The sequence below is a fragment of the Melozone crissalis genome, unplaced genomic scaffold (assembly GCF_028551555.1).
Source record: "Melozone crissalis strain CALT ecotype California unplaced genomic scaffold, PUWL_Pcris_2 ptg000005l_1, whole genome shotgun sequence".
NCBI classification, from domain to species: Eukaryota; Metazoa; Chordata; class Aves; order Passeriformes; family Passerellidae; genus Melozone; species Melozone crissalis.
This window is the reverse complement of record NW_026535783.1, coordinates 10,991,003-11,014,379: the sequence shown is the minus strand read 5'-3', so window position 1 is coordinate 11,014,379 and position 23,377 is coordinate 10,991,003. Positions and strand designations below refer to the sequence as shown.

The 23,377-nt window shown below is 40.7% G+C and overlaps 1 protein-coding gene across 1 annotated transcript; it reads right to left on the bottom strand.

Annotated features, from left to right (window-relative positions):
- Positions 1–873: 873 nt before the first annotated feature.
- Positions 874–3,430, bottom strand: RFESD (Rieske Fe-S domain containing). Its single transcript, XM_054286736.1, has 4 exons — positions 3,138–3,430; positions 2,194–2,374; positions 2,069–2,103; positions 874–1,887 (listed from the first exon to the last, which is right to left on the bottom strand). Exons 1-4 carry the CDS (start codon positions 3,213–3,215, stop codon positions 1,594–1,596), a joined length of 588 nt encoding a protein of 195 aa, XP_054142711.1. The 5' UTR covers positions 3,216–3,430; the 3' UTR covers positions 874–1,593.
- Positions 3,431–23,377: the final 19,947 nt, after the last annotated feature.

Genomic DNA, 23,377 nt, shown 5'->3' with positions numbered 1-23,377 from the left:
ACAGGCATTAAAAGCAAGACAGCCTGCTGCAAACACAAGAGGAACTTAAGAGATGAAGAGTGGGCATTTCAAACTGAACCTGGCCATGAATGAACTTTGCAAAAAAACCCAGCAAACCACACAAAAAAACCCCCACACTGAAGAATTTTAGCCATGCAGGATGGGGTATTTAAAAGGGGTGTAGATGTGGAATTTGGGGACAGGGTTTAGTGGTGGGCTTGGCAGAGCTGATTTAATGGTTGGATTTGATGATCTTAGAGGTGTTTTCCAGCCTCAATGACTCTGTGTGCTCTGTCTCTGCACTCCACAGGCTGAACAGTAGAACCCACCATGTTGCAGACATCTTTTATGAAAAGTCCTTTCCTTAGGATTTTTCCTTCTGAGAAGCTGAGAGGCCTCAGGAACAAAATGTAAACAATGGCTATCTGCTGCTGTGAGATGCAACAGGTGGATCTTTGATTGGCCCATGTTGGTTGTTTCTAATTAATGGCCAATCACAGCCCATCTCGGACAGAGAGTCCAAGCCACAAACCTTTATTATCATTCCTTCTTATTCTGTTCTTAGCTAGCCTTCTGATGAAATCCTTTCTTCTATTCTTTTAGTATAGGTTTAATGTAATGTATATCATAAAATAATAAATCAAGCCTTCTGAAACACGGAGTCAAATCCTTGTGTCTTCCCTCAGTCTAAGACCCCTGTGAACACCATCACACCACCACATCCTGGAGTGCAGCAGAGCCCAGAGAGAAACTTCCTTGGAAGGGGTTTTTGGGGCAGATCTGATATTGGACAGAAACACACAGAGAAAAACACAGGTTTTGCCTCTACACAGACAGCACTTTTTTTTTTTTCCAAATGAATGCAGAAAAATGTGGTTACAATAAAGAAAAACAAGCAAACAAGGGTCACTAATTTATATATCACACCAAACAGCTCCCTCTTTAACCAACAGAACCAGGAAGAACAAATTATACATAATATATCCTTGCTGCATTATTTGATGAACTAACTAGAGGAATTCAGTGAGAAGGAGGAAAAGAAATGCATTTATATACTCAAGGTGTTAATGCATAAATAGGCATAAAAGAATGTGCTAAAAAATTCTGAAATTCTGTGTTTCCCTTTGTGGCATTTAATAAATAGCTAGAAATCACACAAATATCTCAGAAGTTAAAAGTTTCCATGACATTTTTACCACAGGCATTAGAAGTATAAACTGTTAAGTAAATAAAGATAACCTTTACATCTGACCATCTACTTTTAATTATGTAGTAAGTTTTATAAGCCATAATATACTATATCCCCTCTTAAAAATTAAAATAGTTCGAGCAAAATATCAAATATGATGAGGCACTCTGCTGGAATTAAGTCTTTTTTTGAAATGCAGGTGCAAAAAATATCCTCAGCACAAAATCAGGCACATTTCTGACAATGCAGGTTTGTTATCCTACTCATTTCTATGTATTTCAATGCTTTAACATAACAATATTAGAATTTAATTTGGAGACAATCTTGATGGCACAGTCCATTTTTATTTCCCTACAGATTCTTCATTTGTGCATTCCCCAGGATTCTGGCTGTCAGGCCATGACCTACTCCGTGTCTTCTGAGTGGCTTGGTTTTCCTATAGCTAATTCACCACCTTGTTTGTACTTTTCAGCATAATAATCAGAGTCAAAGCTCACAGAAAAATCTGGGGGACTCACATAAACATTTCCACTGTCTATTGTGATCTTATAAATCCTTTGTTTGACTCCTTTTGATTGCCACTTTGGTGTTGGTGATGGCTCCTGAGGATTTATTCCTTTGTACAGTCCTTCTCCTGTTTCCAAGGTAATTTTAAACTTATGCCAAGGACAAACAATACATGCTTGTCCATCGATATCCTGGAGGGAGAAGAAGAAAAGATAGCAAGTAATCCTCTAGGACAGAAGGTATGTTTGGTTGTAAGGCTGTCTGAGGTTATAAGTTTCTCTATATATTGTTCAGATAAAAGCATTACAAAAAATCCATTAGAGTTTTCACATGACTCCACGCCTCTGCATTAGTTTTATTTTGCTTACATACCTCTATTTCTCCAAAACACAGAGGGCCTCCTTCATCTGAAACATGGCAGAATACCATATTAATTTATGCAGCAGATTTTATGCTTAATTCTAACAACACTGATATCACACAGGCCAATATCTTACGGTAGCAGCGAGAATCCAGAGCATGAAATTTCCCCTCATGATAGAAAACAACAATTTCTCTGCCATCGATTTTGGGTGTTATTCTTTGGGACTTCTTTATGTCATCTTCTTTGCCAATGAATATAAGACCATCTGGCTGCGTTTCAGCTCCTCCTGTGCTTGAGCTGTGTGAATCCACATCCTTAAAACACACAAACAAATAAATATAAATGTCACTTAGAAAGCAATTCACATTTGGATTTCATGTGAGGAGAGGGAGAGAAGGTTTCAGTGAAAGACTGTCAGCGTGCAGAGGTAGAAAAGCACAAGAGCTTGGTGACAATGTTCAGTTACTGTGTTCACTAACAGAACTGACAGGACAAGGAATACCAGCTGCTGGAAACCAGATACCTGAGGCTCAGGCAAGATAAACTCTCAATTACTATTTGTTTACTCTGCACCTAAACCACTTTCACCCCTCAAAACTTACGTGCAAACAAATATAAGGATGGCCAATGTAAAATACTATACAGTTCAGGTATGCAACAGGTACCATTTACATGTAAATCCAATACTTTTCCATAATATTATGGCTAGAAATATAAAGTGATTAAAACTAATGAAATATTATTCTGCAAAGGAAAGAAAACATTTTTTATTGAGAAGCTGTATTCAACCTGACATTTCTAGTAAATTTTCCTGTCTTTCCTTCCCTCCTCTTACGTATTTCAAACATATAACAGACTCTCCCTCTCACAAGACGGAGCATAAGCAGTTTTATGAAAACAGCCTTCCCTTTAAATTTACTTGCAATTAGCTACTGTGTTCCAGTTCTTCCCCAATTCCCAATACAACCTTGCTTCCTCAGTAAAACAAAGCCAAACCAGGTCTTTATAAACACAGAAAGGGTAAGCATGGATAGGGGGAGGGGGGTGTCTCTCTGGCTGCAGGGGGCTGCACTGTACCTTTGGTCCATACCAGATTGCAATGAAGATGAGAAAGCAGATGAAGAAATGAAGGCCGAGGATGATGAGGTCCAGCATGGCCTCCCTTCAGGTCTGTCACAGCTGCCCTGCCTTGCCCCCATGTGTCACAAGGTGCTTCTCAGCCCCTCTTTAAGCGCAAGCTGGAGGCAGCGGGGCCAGGCCCTGCAGCACCCTGTGACGGGACTGTAGAGGCTCAGCGCATCAGAAGCTGGCTCTGCGAAGGCTGATAAGAGCCAGGGGCACGCTGGGGCTGGCCTGATAAGGGAGGAGCAGAGCTTCCAGTTCCCCCTGCTGCTGTCCTTGCTGTGAGCCCAGTCCTGTGGCCTGCTCCCAGAGCCTTGCTCAGAGCCACATGCGGCCTGTCCTCAGGATCAGCAAACGCAGGTTTCCTCTTAGGCCACCGTGCTGGGGAGGCTGGTTTAAGTGCCAGTGTGGCATTCCCAAGACCAGTTGTGAACTGATCTGCACAGGATCAACTGCTCAGACCAACTCCCTGCTTTCCAGTTCAAGGAACTGCCACCCAGTCTTACCCAGAAAGTGAAACGTCACTGCCAGGCTCACAGGATGATCCAGTAAAGCATTCACACTCAGTTTTTTCTGGTGATAAGCAAGCTAACCACAGAAACGAGAGCAGGAAATCCCCAGTTTTTGCTATCACCTTTTGGCTGACTCTCCCTATAAACTTTCCAATTGCCAAAGACACTAAAATGCAGAAGCCTGTAATTAAAACCTCTCTTATTGAGATGCTTCTGTAAACCCTGTGTATATAAATGCATACATCTCTAGAAACAGAAACACACACACACGTGCATACGTATTTGTGTGCACACATATCTGTTTGTATCTCCCAACCAGTATTAGATTACATCTAACCTCCAGCTTGTTTAGATGACTACTTACACTCAGCTTGGATTTTGCACAAATGAATCATCCAGGTTCCAATTCTGAAACCTGACTGAGACCATCAGCAGCACATTGTGTACCCCGAGCAGCCTATAACTGTGCAAGCAATCAGTAGCCAAAAAGTTCCTTTCACAGCTGATACTTGCACACTTATCTATGAACAAATGTAGGCTAAGGACTACACTGGCACGTCAGGGGCCCTCCAAAAGAAAACACTCAAGGCTACTTTCTTCCCCTAGATAAGAGGAAACGGGTCACATCACCTCCTCACAGATCCTGAGACAGAATCCTGAGATATCGGAGCAATTCCAAATTGTGCAAGTGAGCATACTTCAGTCAGTAAGAGGAAAGGTTGTTTCCAAGCTTATGCAGAGTAATTTAGCCTTCTAACAGTTTTTTTCCTGATAGTTTCTTAAGAGGTTGGCTGCTTTGATATTTTCTGAGTCACTGCAGACAGCATGGATGGAATTGTCCCTGCTGCCAAGTGCCACCTGGTGGGAACAGCAAAGGGGTTTGCAAGCAGCGTAAGGACTCCTTCTACAGCTGGAAACAGAGCTGGATTTGTAAATTGTGGCAATTCACTGCTGTACCCTGCTCTGAATAATTTTTCCCTATTTTGGGTAAAAGAAAATTACCCCTGCCGCAGGGCACATTTTATTTTATTTTATTTTATTTTATTTTATTTTATTTTATTTTATTTTATTTTATTTTATTTTATTTTTTTGTTTCGTTTAATTTAATTCAATTTAATTTAATTTCATTTCATTTCATTTCATTTCATTTCATTTCATTTCATTTTTTCCCCTCTGCGTTTCTTTGTCAAACTTCAAAAAGCCTGTAAGATCAGCGGGATGGCAGTTGCTACACAAATTGCCCAGATATTCTTCTCATTCAGATTTCTGAATTCTCATTCAGAACCTGAGTTTTTGTTATCATTAAAAAACTTTGCAATATTTTGTTCATATTTGTGGATTTTGGGATACATCATTCAGAAATAAAATTGGTCAGTCTGTTGTTGGGAGGTTTTTGGTAGTTGCTGTTGTTTAAACCCACCAGAAGAGTCTTGGATGTGACCATTTCTTTTCGAGCAGGCTGGTGCAATTCCTGCAATAGTTAACTAATGAGCTGCACAGACTGTAACAGGCACACTGCAATGGGATGTTGTATATGTCTAAAACCTGCCCTGCTTGTGGCAAAAGGCTTCTAAAACATTGTTATAATTATTCCTGCCTTTTAAGGCAGAGCAATGAAGACTGTATCCTACTCACTTAGTTCTGTTGCTGTTCATAAGATTTTTCACTGCACTCACTGAACCAGCTGATTTTTTCTTTTTTTTCATCATTTTGACATTACAAATAAAACCTATATTTTTCTGTGGTGTGAGAGCTCTGTTTCTGTGCAGTCGGGCAAGGGCAACCTGCAATCTTTAGAGCTGGTAGTAAATGTGTTATTAAAACCCTCAGCGTGATGATGACAGCTCACATGTACAAAAACGATGGACAAACCAAAGCAGGTGACATCAAAATCTCAGTGGCTTCTTAGTAATAATGGTGAAGCCTAAACCACCCTCCAAACACAAAGGGGCTGTGAAGCACATTCCTACTGATTTGTGTCAGCCTCCCTATCTCGTGCAGGATCACATCTACTTTGGCCGTTCCTGACAAATATTTTGAACTAAATTCCAATGGCAGAGTTTGCATAGCTTGGCAGGCAGTTTTCATGCTTAAACACTTGGAGTTCTTTACTTTTTTCCTCCAAATTTCTCATCAGAAGAGGCCTGCCTGGAAACCAAAATAATTTCTCTTTCCTGCTCTGGGTGGCAGCATTTTCCAGGCTGTGAAGCCTTAGTCACTGCAGAGGGCTCCTCTGACAGCTGATATCTCATACAACTCACAGGTCTGTGTTTGTATTATTTTCCTCCAAATGCTCTCATCTTTTTATGATCCTTCTTAACAGATAAAGTCACAAAGCAGAATCAATGCCCTGAGCATTCACTGCAGTTAATAAAACAGTTGCCTCTTGTGACTCCTTTAAGTCATACCCACATGTCACTCATTTCCTTTTCCACCCCATCATGTGGTTGGCTAATGCTCTGCTTCAATTTCTCTAAAATTTCCAGGTGTATTGCACTTTTTTTGAACTGCAAAAATGCAGCTTTTTGGACAGTTTTTTGTTCACCAATATAATGTTTTTCCCTTCCCTTTTTATTTTTACTTCAAACTGGTCCATGATTATTTTACCTGATTGATTTCAGGTATTTTTTCCAGCTAATCAAGACTCCTTTGGATTTTAGCCTATCCTGAGGAGTGCTGGTAGCTCTCCCAGGGTACATTTTCTCAAGCTTAGCTAGGAGTGCATACTACTGCATTCAATTACTTCCCAAAAAAATACCAAACAGCACTACATTGAATTCTTGCAGACCAATTATTTTATCTGGGGAAAAGGCACAAAGTAAAATACAAGAGTTTTAAAACTCATTATCTATATAAATTTTGATATTAATAGTTGGAAGACAAAACTATTCAGATTTTATGTCCTATTTTCAACTGGATACCTGATTGCAAATATTTGAGAAGAGACAAGCAGACAAATCTTTTGTTCTGCTTTTAGAAAATGAAAGTGAAACAATACAGGATTTTTCACTGGCTTTCACTGCCAGAAGTGCAGTTTTATCTCCTGATCCATGTTCTCTCCAGAAACTGCTGTTTACACATGACAGTTTTGAAAGAGCAGGCTTTGCAGTCTGTATTGCAAAGAATGTTTTCCTGAGCCTTAGCTTAAAAGATCCCAGATAAACCTTCTAAAGTTCAGTTTCAATAAGATTAATCTCCTACATGTTTTATCACAGGTCACTTCAAAAATTTACTATTAATGTAAATTTCCATGTGTGTTTAGGTAATTTAATGTCAGTCTTATTTCTTTCATTCTCTGTCTCATAATGAGTGCCTGCATATCCAAGGAGGAAAGAACTACATCCATTATAATATCTTATTTTCATGTTATTACATATTATCCTGCTGGTCCAGATCAATAGTACGTTTCCTATATGGAGTCTTTATAACATTTCTTCCACATGACCCTTAACAATGGAAATTTCTCTGATAAGCTAATGAACTAGCCATCCTTTCATGTTTAGTATTATTCCTGGATGCATTTGTGCTGTCATTTCTGTAGTAAACTGTTAGGCATGACTGCTAGCAAAGACTGTTTGTGTCTAAACCTCCTTTTGTAACAGCAAATAATTCTGAATCTAACCATTCCCTGTAGTTGTGTTGATGACAGTAACAGGAATAAGGAAATTGTTTTTTTAAGAAGCCAAATATCTCACAGAGCTGAAAATATATCATGTGCCATAAGAAAAATGTACTTTCAAAATATTCCTTCTCCTCTGTACCAGTGAGGGAGCATGCAAACCCTAGGGAATTGTGGTTTCCAATCCTAGAGAGTTGGAAATTCCCCTCTGCACAGAAGGCAGAGCCCAAAGCCTTCAGCCCAGATTAATTTACAGTCACCAAGGAGATGCACAGGTCTGGCTTCCAGTGAAGTGTGGAGCTGACTGAACAACCATAAAAAAATGCCAAAAGGCAGGAGTGCACCATAGCTAAAGCTGTTATCATCACTTTTATGTTGTTTTTAGCATAACTACTAACAGTGATTTCAACAGCAGCAAAACAGAGCATCAAAAGGCCTGACACTGCATTCAGGGTGAAGGACTTCTGGCAGTATCCACCTTAAATATAATCAGTGGAAATTCCTCCTTCCTGTGCCTACATCCCTATGGAAGCCCTTAGTTCCTGTTAGGAGATTTTTTTCCCCCTCATAAAATGTGGAAGAGTAATTAAGTGTCTTTTAAATTATTTCATCATTCTAACATTGCTGAAAAAACCTTTTTAATTCAAGGACCTCATATTAGAAGGCAAGGAAGTTCTTGTTCTTTCAAATCAAGAAATAAGAGTACTGTAAATTAAGACCAATTTGTACTATCATTTTTGTGTATGAAGACCTTACTGCAAACTAGGAAGAATTCTGAATGCCCAATTAATGCTTTCTTCTAAACTGTCAGTAATATGCTGCTAAGGAAGACTTCAGGAATAACCTTACTGTTTAGTCCATGCACAACAGCACCTTATCCATGCCCTAAAATTTTTCTCTCCCTCCAGCTCTGCTTTGCCAGTCTGTCCCATTCACAACTGTTTCCATAATTTCAGTCAACACTTGGTCCTCTTGTTAGTTCTTTAGTTAGCTCCTCAGTTCCTCTTGCAAGAGGCACATAAAACATTCCATATTTTACTGCAGTTACTGTGCGTCTGACTGCTTCTTGTGATTACTTTTCAGAGTACTCTCCCTTCGTCTTGCAAAAGATTCAAAAGTTATCCAGTTATTTGTCTTGTAGACTGGGTAAGCAACATCCATATGATTTATTCCCAGACCTTTTTATTCGTCCCCTCCGCCAAAGTCCAGCCTATCAATATTAAAAAAAATAATAAATCAGAATAATACCTACCAAGTGTGGCATCTGCCCCTGTACATACAGCATAATAAAAAACTTTAAGTTTTCTCACTTCCTGCTCTGAGAACTCTCCTGTGCAATTTCTTGGTGTACAATGAGTAATAATCTACTGAGTGCACCTCTGCAACAATTTAGGCATTTCAATATTTTCATATGTTACATAAAGGTAAGAAGAAATTACAATACTTTAGCAACTAGATTTAACACATTATTGAAAAATCCCAAAACCTCCCAAAACTAAACAAAAAAAGCAAATGTAATTTAAAACTTTTTACCATATATTTATCGTTTTCAGTCTGTGGTCGCAGAAACACAGAGGCTAATCTGTTAACACAGCACTGTTACCTCCTTCATGTTCTCCCTTTGCTTCCACAGATATCAAGCTATTTTAAAAGATGCCTGCAAAAATCAGCTAGGAACAAAGCCTAGGAGCCAGAAATATGTGCTTTATCAGCTCATGTCTTTTTTTTTTAAGGGGGTACTGCAGAATAATCCCTACAATTTTATCTCCTACTCTCCAATAATCTCCTACTCTACAGAAAGTACAGAAACACTGACATAGCGTCTCATTAACTGTAGCATAACTATAAACCATAAAGATTGGGCATTATGTGAGACTACAGAACAATATAGAAATTCATTTAGCCTAGAACGGTCTTCAGGACAGTGCATGACAGATACAGATCTTGAGACTTTGATAGAAAGAATTCAGTACATTACACCAATTCTATAGTACTCTTTTTTTTTTTTTTTTTTTTTTTTTTTTTTTTTTTTTTAAACAGGCACCAATCCATTTAGTTATAAAGAAGTATAAGATAATCCTGTTGTTTTCTGTGGTAATTTAGGCCTATGAAAGAAGCCACATGCCCTGGAAGAGTGCTACCTTGTGCAAAATGCAGAGGACCATCTGCTCAACAACACAAGGTTTCACAAGCATATTTTGTTGATACTCTGTTCTGTATTACCTCCCCAGCAGATTTAGAACTTAAGTTCCTCATCGATGCACTAAAAAGAGTGATTGATCTTTGTCATTTTCAAAACACAGTTGCACTCCAGAAGAATCAGCAAGTGGTCAGTAAAGGGTGGCATTCATCAGCAAATGCTGGTTCACATACTGGGAATGTGCACGTAGTGGTGGAAAGGACCACAGCAGCCTATGGAGTTTACATATTCTAACTGGATTAAGGATGAGAAAAATTTAACAGAGATGTTATAGCTGTCTGTGACCTGAATAAAAGGAACTCCTGCTTTCCAGGACACATCTCACCTAGCAATTAGCACCTAGAAAGTTTTCCTTCATGTGCAAGCTAGAGTTTGCTTTTTGCAAATATTCCCCCCCCCGCCCCCCCGCTCTCCTTATCTCCCAAAACTTCTCACCATTCCTAGAAGAAAAGAACCACAACCCTGTATACAATGACGTTCATGTTTCTCAGTCTTCATTTGTATGCCCTTGTTTCCAAGTATTTCTGATTTTATTGCACACAGAGATTTTACAGTTGTGTAATAGAAAAGGCCATAAGTTGCATAAATTCCATAAGTTGATTTTTTGTTTTAAGTAAACATAATTTATTTTCAACCTAATATTCCGTTCTTCAGCAGCAGAGAATGCTGATGCCTTTATGCAATGAAAGCTGTGGTAAGCCATTTACATTTTTGTAGTAGAGAGTAGTGCCTGAAGACACCATGTGAGACAGAATAAAAAATGTCCACTTTTTTTGAATTTATTTCTTGGCAAGTACTATTTGTTAGTTTTCCATATAACAAGAGTTTTCTGTACTCTGAAAACACTGAAAAGCTACAGCAGCCCAGAAGAGGTTAACAGAAAAGAGAGATTTCTGTTGTGTCTTACTACTTCACATCCAAGTTTCATATATTCACAATACAACTCAGAGAGAATGATTACATAAATTGTCACTACTAACAAGCACCACGCAGAATGTGCTAAATCATGAACTTCAGATACATACTGAAAAACAAAATACAGCTAAGTATAGCAACAATTTCCTTCTGTTTAATATCAGCAAAAAGCCTTCCTGGTGCTGTGAATGTGGACTGTCAGGAGAACATGAGGGCACAGGGATGACATTTGAGCACAGACTACTGGTCCACATCTGCTTCTTCCCAGCTTCACCATCCCTGTCTCTTCTCCTCTGCTGATACTTCCACATGTCTTGTCTCACTCCACCTTTGTCCTGGAGTAAAGATGTACTAAATATTGGAAGCATCCTGCCACCCCTGCTCAAAGAAAGCATTTTGGTAGAAAATTTGGCCATGTGGAACTTCACAAAGTGGCCATCCTCTGGGGGAAGTGGAGAGGAAAGTGCTGACCTCTTCTCCATGGGATTCATGGCAGGACACATGGAAATGACTCAGAGCTGTGTCAGGGGAGGTTCAGACTTGACATGAGGAAGCATTTTTACCATGCTTTTCCCCCCCCATGAGGGGGGGCAAACTTTGGAACTGGCTACTGGCTTCCTGGAGAGGTGACCAATGCCCCAAGCCTGTCAGTGTGGCAGAGACATTTGCACAGTGTTTTTAATGTGACTTTAACATTGGGTCATCCCTGAAGGGATCAGGGAGTTGGAAGAGATTTCTTGTAGGTCTCTTCCAAATGAAAAAAACCCTTTATTCTTCCCCTTCCCCTTCTCCTTCTCCTTCTCCTTCCCCTTCCCCTTCCCCTTCCCCTTCCCCATCTCCTTCTTTATTTTCTTTTCCTTTCTTTTCCTTTCTTTTCCTTTCTTTTCTCTACTGTAATTCACCAACATACTGTTTGCATAGAGGTTCTCAGGTCATTTTTCTCCCCATCTCAAGGGAATATGGTGGCTGATTATTGTGTAAAGTGGTGCAAAGCCTTTGCAAATAAAAAATTAAATAATTCAGAACAGGAAAAGTTTCTTGCCTGCTTGCCTAAGGTGACTAATTTGAATAGAAGTGAGAAAAATGTCATTTTGCCCATTATCAGCTCCACACAAGGTGGATAATGGGTTTGTTCTGGGCATATGCTGGGGCTTTTAATAAAAATTCTCCCAAATAACTCTCTCAAGCTGCTATTCAACTGCAAGACATACTTATCATCATCCTCCTTATTATTATTATTACACCACTAGCATTACCATCACAATTATCCCTCAAAACATCCAATAGCTCAATTGTGGAAGATCCCAAAGGACATGACAGAAAGAAAAATCCAATTTCCAATTATCCTGTTGAAGCTAAAATGCTCTCATTACTATCAGCCCTGTTCTACAACATCTGAGAGACTGAACCCTTGTGAGAGATGCTGTCAGATAAACACTGGCACAGCTCTTGAAGAGAGATGATTCTCCCACAAAAATCTACAATATTTATTAAGAAAATGTGCTTTTTTAATTTTATTTTTTTAGTCTGAATCTTTTTTAAAAACAAACATTTCAAACAAAAGCTATATTTAACATAACATTCTCCTACATTAAACATTAGACATTAGATATAGCATCAGGTGCATAAGTTTCTTTCTGTCTTCATTTTTTCCAGAATATAGATCAGACCACCCTTACTATCAATTTCGTACTCCACTCTTTTTGTAGCTGAGGAGATATGTCTCCAAACTAACACTTCAGTATTTACTATTTGAAATTTCTGTAATAATCTCTGAGAGTAAAAAGGCCCCCATCCTGAGCAAATTAAAGAGACCAAACCTAAAAAATTTACTGTGTTGCTATTGCTTCTGTTACGCACAATTCCCTGGGGACAGGCACTAACCTTCCAAGTGACAACTTACAAAGGACACTGCACAGAATCAGACTTTGTGAGGTCTCATAGAGAACCCAAAAACAGTTAAGCACTCCAATTGTGCTCTACCGTAGGAAACAGTTCTTGTAAATTACTGAAATGTTTTAATATTACAGTTACAATGGCACTGCTTCAAATATTTTAACCTAACAGCACAAGCTCTTCATTACCTCACTAGCCACCCTTCCATCACTCATCAGTTCATAGTTAATGTACTTTTCTTTACTCTTTAGAGTTCATAACAAGGAATGCACTCAGAGGAAAAAATTCCCTCAATTTATGTTTTTTTGGCAGCAAATGTTCTTGGATAACACAGCACTGTAGAAGAAATAATTTCATTTAGCACCAGTAGAGCTAACCATGACATCCCAGCAGCTGGAATCAGCTTGTAGACAAGTTTGTCTAAAGACTTAATTGCCTCATCTTGTACACCACTATAACTGGCAACTGGAGCAGGCACTCTGTAGGACAAATTGGAAATAAAGCTGCAATCATAAGGTAGAATTTGAAAAAGGGACTTGGACCAGAAACTTCTTTTGAGAAAGTACACAGCTGACTTGTCATCCCGTCAACCACATACTCACAACTTTCTCCAACACAGAAAGGGTTTGTTTGAACAGCTGTAGGCCACTTTGGTTACTGCCCAGGCGACATGTCTATTGAGTGAAAGAAGCTGCTTGAACAGACTGGGAATATGAAAAATCTGCACTTTTTCTGGAGATCCACTCTACAAGGACTGTGTAGGACTTGGTTTTGAGGGACCTGAAGCAGTATCCTAATTCTGAGCAACTTTATCAAGCACATGTCGTCCAGGATCTCAAGCCGCACTGCAAGAAGAGCCTGTCATCACTTGGTTAGCCTCAAGAAGCAGTTTAGGAGTTGAATTGCCAACCAGTCCATCCCACCAGCAAGCACCGTGAGAAGCACAGAGAGTATTCCTAATATAACACAGCTGCTGTAAGGGGGCTGTTCAAGCCACAGGGCACTGCTCTGCAGACCTGACACTTCTGCCCAGCCTTCTTCACTGAGAAGAAAACATTTGTCACACTTGTCTTAACACGTGACAGTGTTCCAGAGGGAGCACCACCCACTACTGAGGCAGGCACACTTTCAAAAGAAAGCCCAGACCTTTGAACAGGAAGAGTTCAACTGTAGGAGTTGAAGCATTTTATTTTTTCCAGAAAATAAACCTAGTCATTTCAATAACACCCAGCTATTGAAACTTCCAGCTCTCCACTAGTACAATCAAAATACTTAATCTGCCTTTGATATAATAGCATGGAGCTTATTTTGGATTCCTCAGTAAGGATGGCTTGGGTGACGCAGTGAAACCAAGGCTTCACCTTTCCTGTGAGTAAAGCAGGTCCAGTATGCTGGGTGAACAAGGAGAAGAGTGCTGAGGAAACGGTAAAATATTTTCTGGTTTTAGCTGTGTGTATATATTATATATAGTATATATGTGTATATACTATGTATTTGGGAATGAAAATATGTATTTGGGATGTACACTATGTGTTTGGGAATGAAAAAAAAAAATCTTCTCTACCTGTCTTGATTGATATTGGATTTATTGATACAAACTTATGAATAATAAATTCACTGTAATAAAGCTACTAGAAATTCATAAAAGCTACTGGTTCCTGTATCCTTTTAGCTGGGTTTATTTGGAATTGTAGTGTTTTTTATAATTAATAAAAGCCTGAGTCAAACAATATGTGAGGCTCAGCATCTTATCTATCTGTCCCAACTGTCCTACTCCCCGACGCTTCTACATTAACTCAGTCAAATTTTTCACGTGTGATTGGAGGAACAATCCACCCCATCCATAAAGTTCCTGGGACACAGCATGCCAACAACAACAGCTTTTATCAACCTTGCTTTCCCTTCTGCTTTCCAAGCCCATGGAAGAGGGTTCATCCCCTGCAGCATCTCTGTTCCCGGAGCGGTTGCCGTTCCCCGCTGCGGGTACCACACCTGGTACCCACCACCAGAGCCTGACCCCTGCCATGGGCCTGATGCAAGCCTGGAGCACATTCCTGGGAACAGAGCCTGTTATAAGTGATCAATTTTGAGCCAAATTATCAAAAATTGTGAAAAGATTTATCTTTTTGCGCAACCAAAATATGGTCCTCAAAACCACCACAGCCAAGGAGGCAGCGTCAAGCCCTGGATCGGCACTGGGTGAACTTGGATCCAACCTCTATTGCATCGGATCCTCCTCCCTTCACAAGAACCACGTCTAGCGACAAGGTTTTATACAGTTTGTTGTGCCCGAGGGGAAGGAGTCCCAATTTCTTTTGTAACTCTTCACATTCATCGCTGTTCCTTTCAGTGTGCAGAGCTGGACAATGATTGTCTCCAGGTGGATAGTCAGTGTTGATGGGCTCTGGGGGAACCTTGTATTCAGATGTATAATTCTGGCATAGCTGGCTATCCTGATTGATGCTATCAGCAGGGCAATGATCGCTCTTAGGTGGTATCCCATGACTCGAGATACTGGTGATCATCATCCTGGAAGCATCTATTCTTACGCTAAAGCATTGATCGTTATCTTAGCTGTGTCCGGGAATCTTAGAATCTGAATAGACATCCTCTCTTGGGCTGTGTGTGGTCATTCGACTTTCGCAATCCTTATAAAATACATTCTTTATAGCATGAATTATTTCTAACATATATTACAGAGCCGATATTGGTATACCAAACCCCCCGGGAAGCTCTCGCTGCATTCTCGCTGCCGCAGCCCTGGCATCCTGTCACAGACATCTTTTGTGAAAAATCCTTTCTTGGGATTTTTCTCCCTTCTGAGAAGCTGTGGCCTCAGCAACAAAATGTAAACAATGGTCATCTGCTGCTGTGGAATGCAGCAGGTGGATCTGTGATTGGTCTCCTGTGGATGTTTGGGTTTACTGACCACTCATGGCAGAGCTGCTCCTGCTCTCTGCCGGGACACAGATCTTTGTTATTCATTCTTTTCTATTCTTAGCTTACCTAGCCTTCTGAGAACTTTTCTTTCTATTCTTTTTAGTATAGTCATAATGTAGTAAATATATCATAAAATAATAAATCAGCCTTCTGAGCATGGAATCAACATTCTCGTCTCTCTCTTCATCCTGCAACCCTTGTGACCACTGTCACAGCATCCCCACCATGATTCCCCGCGGGATGGGCCTGTTCCTATGGGATGCGGCCTGGGCGCTTATCAGGAGCCACAGGTGTCCCCAAAGTGCAGCATGACCCAGGGCTACAGCTCACAGCGTGTCCTGGCGCTGCAGGAGCTGCATCTCCCACTGTGCTCGGCTGCTGCCGTGTCCCTTGTGGCCGTGGGTGACAGTGGGGCCACAGCGGAGCATACTTGTGGTGGCCAAGGCATCTGTGCCTTTCTGGGCACAAATGTCTTTCCAGGAGATGCTGATCAATGTAAATTGGAAAGACTTTTCCCAGTACTTTTTGAGCTCCAAGGGAACATTTGAAATTTGTTTTCTTCATTTTTCCTTTCATTACTTATTATCTACTAATTTATCTTACAGAATTAATTTTAGTACAGGACCCTTTTGTTACTCTTTTTCTTCTGCATTTCAGCTACTGAAAGATCTTTTCTCTTTGTCAGCTGGTTGCTTTTCCTTTCTCTTTCTGTGCTGACACCACTACCGTAGTTTCTCAGACAGTTTTGACTGTGGTGTTTCTAAGGCTCATTTAAGGCAAAAAACTTCGACATTCGCCAAAACAGTGCATGGTTATCATGACAAGAGCTCAAAAGCACAAATGCCTCTGTGGTGTGTCCTTAAATGCTTTCACTTTTCGGCTCCCTGGCTGTATTTGGAAGTGCTCTAAGTGTGTGTGAAGGAGAGGAGCACTGTGGGCCACACAGTGCCAGCGATAGGCTGGCCCTGGAAAAGTCTGGCAAGAGAAGCCCTAGTCCCCAGGAATCACTCGAGCACATGTCCAGTGCAAAATGCCTCTTAAAAAAAGTTCACTGCTTAGCAATTCCTCTTTAAAAAGAGGCTACATTCAGGGTGTCATACTAACTGATGTGCCTGTCCTATAACACATCTCTCCCTATTTAAATTTATCTAAAACCTTAGTCTTGGGTTGCTGTTGATAAGTGCTGCCCCAAGATGCTTTGGCCAACGCAACTGAAGAACCTGTCTGGAATCTTCACTTTTTGGTCTTGAGGATGTTTATTAATTCTTATCTATAAAATTTTCTCTCTGCAGAGCTGAGATCCACTCAGCAGGGCAGCCACAGGCACTCTGACCGCCCCCAAGGTGGTGTTGTCTTTTTATACTACAAACTACATATAACATATTTACACTTAATTCCCAATACATATCACCTATGTTAGACAGTGCACATCTACTCTAAACCAATCCCAAAGTGCCAACATCACTGCAGAAAATGGAGAACAAGAAGAAGGATAAAGGCTAGACATGCCCAGATTCCTCCATCTTGTCCCCATAACCCCATACCAAAATCTTAAAATCTACATTTTCACCCAGTGATCATTTTGTTATAACACTATTCAAACCTGTGTGACTTTCATGTCTTCCTAAAAAGTTGGCAACTTGCTCCAAGGGTCAAAATCGAATCCCCAGGTGTTCTGGGCATCATGCCAGGGTCTCCGAGCCCCCCGGCGAGGTCCTTGGCAACTCTGGATGCCCAGAGGAATGTACTGACACCTTAGCAAAGCTTTGATTCTGGAGTGATTATTTTGTATCATTTAGCTGCTTGGAACATTGATTGAATCCTGTATTGGAACTAAACTTGAGCATTCCTAAGGCATATCATTTTTTTTCTGGCAGTTCTTGGTGTGACTGTAATTTGGGATTTTGCACTGTGTTTAAAATAATCTCTATGCAATTATAGTAGATATAATCAATTTTTTGAGTTCAGTATATCTTTTTATAAGAACTGATTATATGTAATTTTTACTTGGTATCCATAATGTCAAATAAGGAGGTGGGAACAATGTTAAAGAGATAGCTGGAGATATCATACGAAATAAAGGATATAAGGAAGTCTCAAAGAACTGCAAGGTAATTATTTTATTACTTGGAAAGCAATATTTTTGGCATATTTTGTTGGCTGTTCCTACCCATACAGGTGTAAAGTAATGTGGAGTATGGAGTACCTTATTGACATAATGGTTGAAATTGATTTTCGGTTTTCATGTTCACAACTTCCTTGATGATTCATGTTAGTAGAGCACTGGTGAACTTTTATTCCCTTTCATTTTGCATTTCCTTATATGTGGTGATAAGAATATGAAGTGTAGAGTGCTAGTATTAAAAATCCTTTCTAATCTAGACCCCACAGAGGAGCTTTGAGCTCCAGGTATGGTTACTGACAGAACAGTTCATATATGTAACCTTTTCTGGCAGGAAAAGCTGAATTTTCTATTTCTTTCCAAAAAATTACTTTAACCTCTACTATTACCTGATTGAGTAATTCATAAACTGTAATGACAAAACACAGGCCACAGATCTGTAAGATGCATTTCACTAATTTTTCTCTTAAAATTGAAGGCAGTCTTGAAGCAAGACAAAAATATCTACAATTCTTAGTTATTCATTGGCCTGGCAGCTGCTGGTTTAAAGCAACCTGATCAGGCCAAAGTAGAATATAAGAAGGCTATTGATCTTGAACCAGACCAGTTACTATCAGTCATGGTCAAGATCCACTTTTTCTCTCCCTGAAAAGTGTGAATATGGAGTTGAATACAGGAACAAAGCAGAGTTCAGGCTTGGATCATGTTGTCTGGAGGCCTTTAGTTCTGTGGTAGCTTTAGAGAAGCTGAGGTATGTATTATTTTTGCGTCCAATGTAGAACCACAGTGAACAGTATTTAAGTTTGTATTTATTGTTTAGGCTAAATAGCACTGAAACTTAGAAGGGAAAACATAAATTGAAACAAATGAGGAAATTCATCCATGTTTGAAAATGTCTCTGCTTGTAGCTGAAGAAACACTTGACAATGCTTCTCTGCTTTAACTAGTTTATCCAGTTAATCTTGTTTTTCTTGTTTTTCTCATTCTTCCAGCTTTCAGCATGAAGTGGATTGTTACTGAATTTTGCTGTTAATTATTTAAATGTATTTAAAATGTTAAATGTATTTAGAAACAGGGTGCATGACAGCCTGTTGCAGTATATACTTACCATGTACTTGGGGTTTTTTTTGAGATTTGTGACACATTATTTTGCATATTAAGTCAGTGTCTGACAGCAACAAAAATCTCTATTTTTCTAAAGTTCTTTCTATTTTCAATATAAATACCTTCTTAAAGTGTGATTGTTGGTGCCTGACTTAAATGTGCCTGATACTGAAATTGCTCAGTTTTGCATTCAAATTCTGCATTTTTACCACTATACAAGACAGTATCATGCTTGGATGTAGATCTTTCATGGCATGACTTAATGTGCTTTGTATATTGTCAGTTGTGCAGGCAGGATTATGTAATATAAACAGGTTTCACATATTTGTTGGTAATTAGCTTAGGAAGCTAGGAAAGTTTTTCATTTAAAATAAAAGGACTCAGAAGGCTGTGCAGGAGTATCAAGGTAGATTCTGCTCAGTGATTACTGCATTAACACTTGACTTCATAGAAGGTGATGGAGTAAGTTTTGTAGACAGAATTTGTTCTCATGACATGTAACCTTTAACACCAAATATTTTTCTTTTTCTTTTTTTCTTTTTTCTTTTTTATTAAGGTGATGAAAACTCCTATGAGAAGTCTAACCATCCAAACAAACAGATGTCAAAGGGGGCAGATCAAAAGCTCTTGGAACTCTATGTAAGGCAAAGTATATTGAATGCCAAAATTCACTCCTAGGATTTCTAATCCAGTGGGTGCCATTGCTGATACACAGATTAGATATAGTTTCTAGAAAAGCCTTGTCACATTGGTGTCTCAGCATGCTGTAACTGTAAAAAGTTTCTTGATCCTCTCCATTTTGATAGGGCAATAATTGTACTTGAGATTAGTAGTTAAGAGAATTCTGTGTTGTCCTCCATCCTCTGACTAAACTCAGTGCTTTGAAGCATTTACCTCTGCTAATTCATTCCCTGCATTAACAAGTAGGCTTGTTTTTCCCTGCTTTAAGATCATTAAATATATGTCATCCTATTCCTAGAGGTACAGTTCTAGACAAATCTGCCTCTCAGTTGTCACTATAACTAACTGGAGTGTTCAATTTGTTTCCATAAGTTAAAATTTTTTTCAGAAAAAAAATCCCTTAAAGGAATTGTTTTCTTTTTAGTCAGTTTCAGCAGTAATGAGCAAAACTTTTAGGGTAATCAGTAGTCTTTGTTTGGCAGTTGAACCTGCTAAGTTTGGTTAGAATTTGAAGGTCATTTTTGTATTTTCTGGAAAACTTAGCATGTTTGCATCGGATTTTCTTCCTCTTTTCTGGTGAGGACCAGCAGAAATTATGTATGTAGGAAGCTTGTGGAATTAACAAGAAAATAAATGTTTAGAGGCAGTTTGAGTACTTCACTGTCTCTCTCCGAAGAAGGAAATTCCTTTTGATCAGAACTACCTAATTTTCATCACAAGAGGGGCAGGTGGGATTCCTACACATCCTGAACTCGATTACCTGTGCTTTGTGTGCTGCCTTCCCTGCAGATGATGAGGACAGGAGTCACTTCAGGTCACCTGGCTTTGACCCACCCAGCACTCCCAAGTCCCATTCCAGCATTGCCTTGCAGAAATAATCAGTTTACCACGAGGTGGAGCTGTTAAATGCAGTTAACGAGGGCCCTGTTTTCTCTTTTTCAGCTCTATTGATTTTTTTTTCCACACTGAAATTTCAACATGGGCTGCTGCTGCTGCTGCTCTTCTCTTTGTATTCGTAGTGCTAGAGATCCAATGAGGCTTTCTTTTTTTTTCGTAAGGGTTTATCCAAGGGCTGTCTGGGTCTACTCTTCTGTCTGGGTCTGCTCTTACTGTTGACTTCGTGGGAGAGCCAGACTCAAAATCTGTACTCTTGAGGTGACCTCATTTAAGTACTGTGCCTTGGAAGGTGGACAGGTCATCTACCCAGGGAGGTGGTGGAGTCACCATCCCTCGATGTGTTTAAGGGAAGACTGGATGTGGCACTTGGTGCCATGATCTAGTTGAAGTGTTAGAACATGGATTGGACTTGATCATCTTAAAGGTCTCTTCCAATCTCAAATTCTGTGATTCTGTGATTCAGGTCCTACACAACGCCCTGGGACTTTTTATTGCTCAGTTGGAGGCAGGTAAATATGGCTTGTTACTTTCAACATTAATCCATTGTCCAGCCTATTGTGGTAATGTTGGCAGTAGCTGGAAAACTTGTATGAGGCCTCCAGCTCTTTAGAGGTGACTGCCACCATCATATTTTCTGGGAAAATCCCCTTGCCCAGGATTTTTCTCCTGGGAAGCTGAGAAGCCTCAGAGAAAAAGGAAAACAATATTATTTCATTTGCTCCTCCTGTGTTTTGCTGCTTTGGAATGTGGTTGGAGATTGTTTATCCGAGATGGGAATTGTTTTGACTTAATGACCAATCACGGTCAGGCTGTGTGGGGACTCTGGAGAGAGTCAAGAGTTTTTCATCAGTATCTTTTAGCCTTCTGTAAGTATCCTTTCTGTATTCTTTAGTATAGTTTTACTATTGTTTTATATAATATAGATCAAAAAATAATAAATTAGCCTTCTAAGAATATGGAGTCAGATTCATTATTCCTCCCAACAATGGGGAATCCAGAAAATACCACAGGTGACAGGGTGGGTTATTTGACCCTATTGGCAGATGGCTGGAACACATCAGAATTCATACAAATGAAACAGGGGGAAGGTGCAGAAAAGGCAGAGCTGCACAACCTTTGGAAGAAGATGCTCTGATTACACAGAAGACAGTGCACAGAACCAGGTTAACATGACTGAACAATAATGTTTCTGACTCCTACTCATCTAGGTACATATAGAGTGTAGTGCAGCTGGGCTTAAAATGGAGCCTTAAAAGGGGCTCAGGACACTGGAGGCACTCAGAGGGATGGCAGCACCGTGGGGTCTGATGGGCTTGGATGCTTTGAAGGGGCTAGGGAGGCTGTGGGTGTGCTGAGGCTATGGTGGGGCTGAGGCTATGGTGGGGCTGAGGCTATGGTGGGGCTGAGGGCACACCACAAGTGACTCAGTGCTCCCTTTGCTTCCTAGAAATCTCTGTCTGCTTGGTGTTTCCAGAAGGGTCTCTCTGTACAGGACCAATGGACTGAGGGGGAGAGAGGGGAGATGGGTAGGCCACATTCCCTCTGTTCCCTCTTGTCCTAGCCCTACTTGTACTGGGTTAGCATTGTGCCTGTATAGAGTTTTGTCTCTGTCTGTCTCCAGTTCTACCTCAGCATGTACAGAGCAGTAGAGCTATACACAGTTCTGTGTCTTTAGTTAGAGGTGCAGCTGGGTACTTTGGTCATTGATTGTATAGCTCTATATGGGTTTGCGTTGTGTAGAGCCACTTTTATACTGGAGTCAGTGTATTTACACAGCACAGATTGTTATCTCTATCTATCTCTCAACTGCTATGAAAACCTGCCTTGCATCGTACAGTTTTCTCCCAGCTCTGTGGGTATTTAGAGAAAGTTGGGGATGTTTGTCACTCTCCCTCCACACGTGGATCTGTACAGGCACCACTGTGTAACCTGTCAGTGAGGAGATGGTGTGAGGTCGTAGTGATCTGTCACTTGCCATGGAGTCAGCAGGGACAGAACTACGTACAGCAAGCTTGTAACAGAATCTGTTATTTGTATTTTACTTTGTAAGAAGTGCGGGTAAAACTTGTAACACATTTCCTTTTTTGACTCATGTTGCCTTTGTTGCACTTCTCTCTGGGCCGTGCTGCTGGAGCAAGGTGCAGTCAGTGAAGCTTTGAAACTGAAACAGGTGCTGGTTGGTGTCCTTGGAAGCAATTTGCCTGCCTAAGGATCCAGGAGGACTCTGGCAAGGAGTGCTGATGGGGGCTGGGGGAAAACAGGCAGGCCTGCCCAGCTGATCCTCTGGTTCATAAAAGCAGGCCAAGAAACCATAAAAGTGTTTGGGCAGGCGGTGGAGCTGCATGTTTGAGGAGAAGGAGCTGCAAGGGCCTGCTAAGAAAATCTCCAATTGCTGTTGGGAAAGTGGCAAGACAGAATCTCCCTTCTTTCAGGACACCCCAACTCAAACCTGTCCGTGCTTCTAAGCTTGCTCCTGTCCTGCTTTTCGGGATTGAGCATGGGCAAATCACCTGCCCATCAAGAGCCCCCCTTGATTTTTCACCTTGGCCTGCAGAGCCAGGGGCAGCCTCCTGCCCCAGGCCAAGGCCGGAATGCAGCCCATGTGCTGCCTAAGAAGGCTGGCTAGAAATCAAAGGCAGAGCCCAAGCCCATGTGATGGAGGTGTCCTGTCATACTATGAAGAGATGGATCAACCTAATGCACACTGGGACCCTTTTGGAGCCTTGACTTGGGCTGAGAGGCATGCAGAGGAGCAGCAGTGTACGGATCGTGGCCAAAAGCATTGTGGCTTTTCCCCCAGGCTGTGGAGGCCCTGGGGAGAGGCTGCCTGGTAGCAAGGCACCTGTTCTGTCCCCTGCCGGTGCTGTAGGCATTGAGTGTTGCAGGGCATGGGTTGTTGCCTTCTAGGCCCTAAAATCCAGAGCCAAACAAGACTGAGATGATCGAAAGCACTTGCCATTTCATGGCGCTCCTCCGGGTGTGCTTGTGGCCAAATGCACACTTGATGCAGGGCTTCAGCACTTGTAGGAGTTTTGCAAATGGGCACCACAGACAAGAATCCCCAGTTAGAAGTGCAGCTAATGAAGTTATTCCCCTTCCTGGTTTAGAGCCCTGCTGAAGCCTTTGCCTTGGTTCTAACCCCCCCACTGGCTGTGTCAAATTACATGGGAAAGTGAAATGTCCTTGGTTCACTGAAGAAACAAGTTTCAAAGAGGACTCCAGGAATGTGTTTGTCTAACAGGGAAGGAGAAGTACTGCAGTTAGCTAAGAAACTAGAGACTTAGACGAGAATTATCTACAAAACTACAA

Bases quoted from the DNA above. Each gene is read 5' to 3' on its own strand.
- RFESD (XM_054286736.1), bottom strand. From the start codon at position 3,215: ATGCTGGACCTCATCATCCTCGGCCTTCATTTCTTCATCTGCTTTCTC. The intron at 2,104-2,193 runs GTAAGATATTGG...GCCATGTTTCAG, and splicing joins TCTGGATTCTCGCTGCTACC to ATGAAGGAGGCCCTCTGTGT. The intron at 1,888-2,068 runs GTATGTAAGCAA...TTCTCCCTCCAG, and splicing joins TGTGTTTTGGAGAAATAGAG to GATATCGATGGACAAGCATG.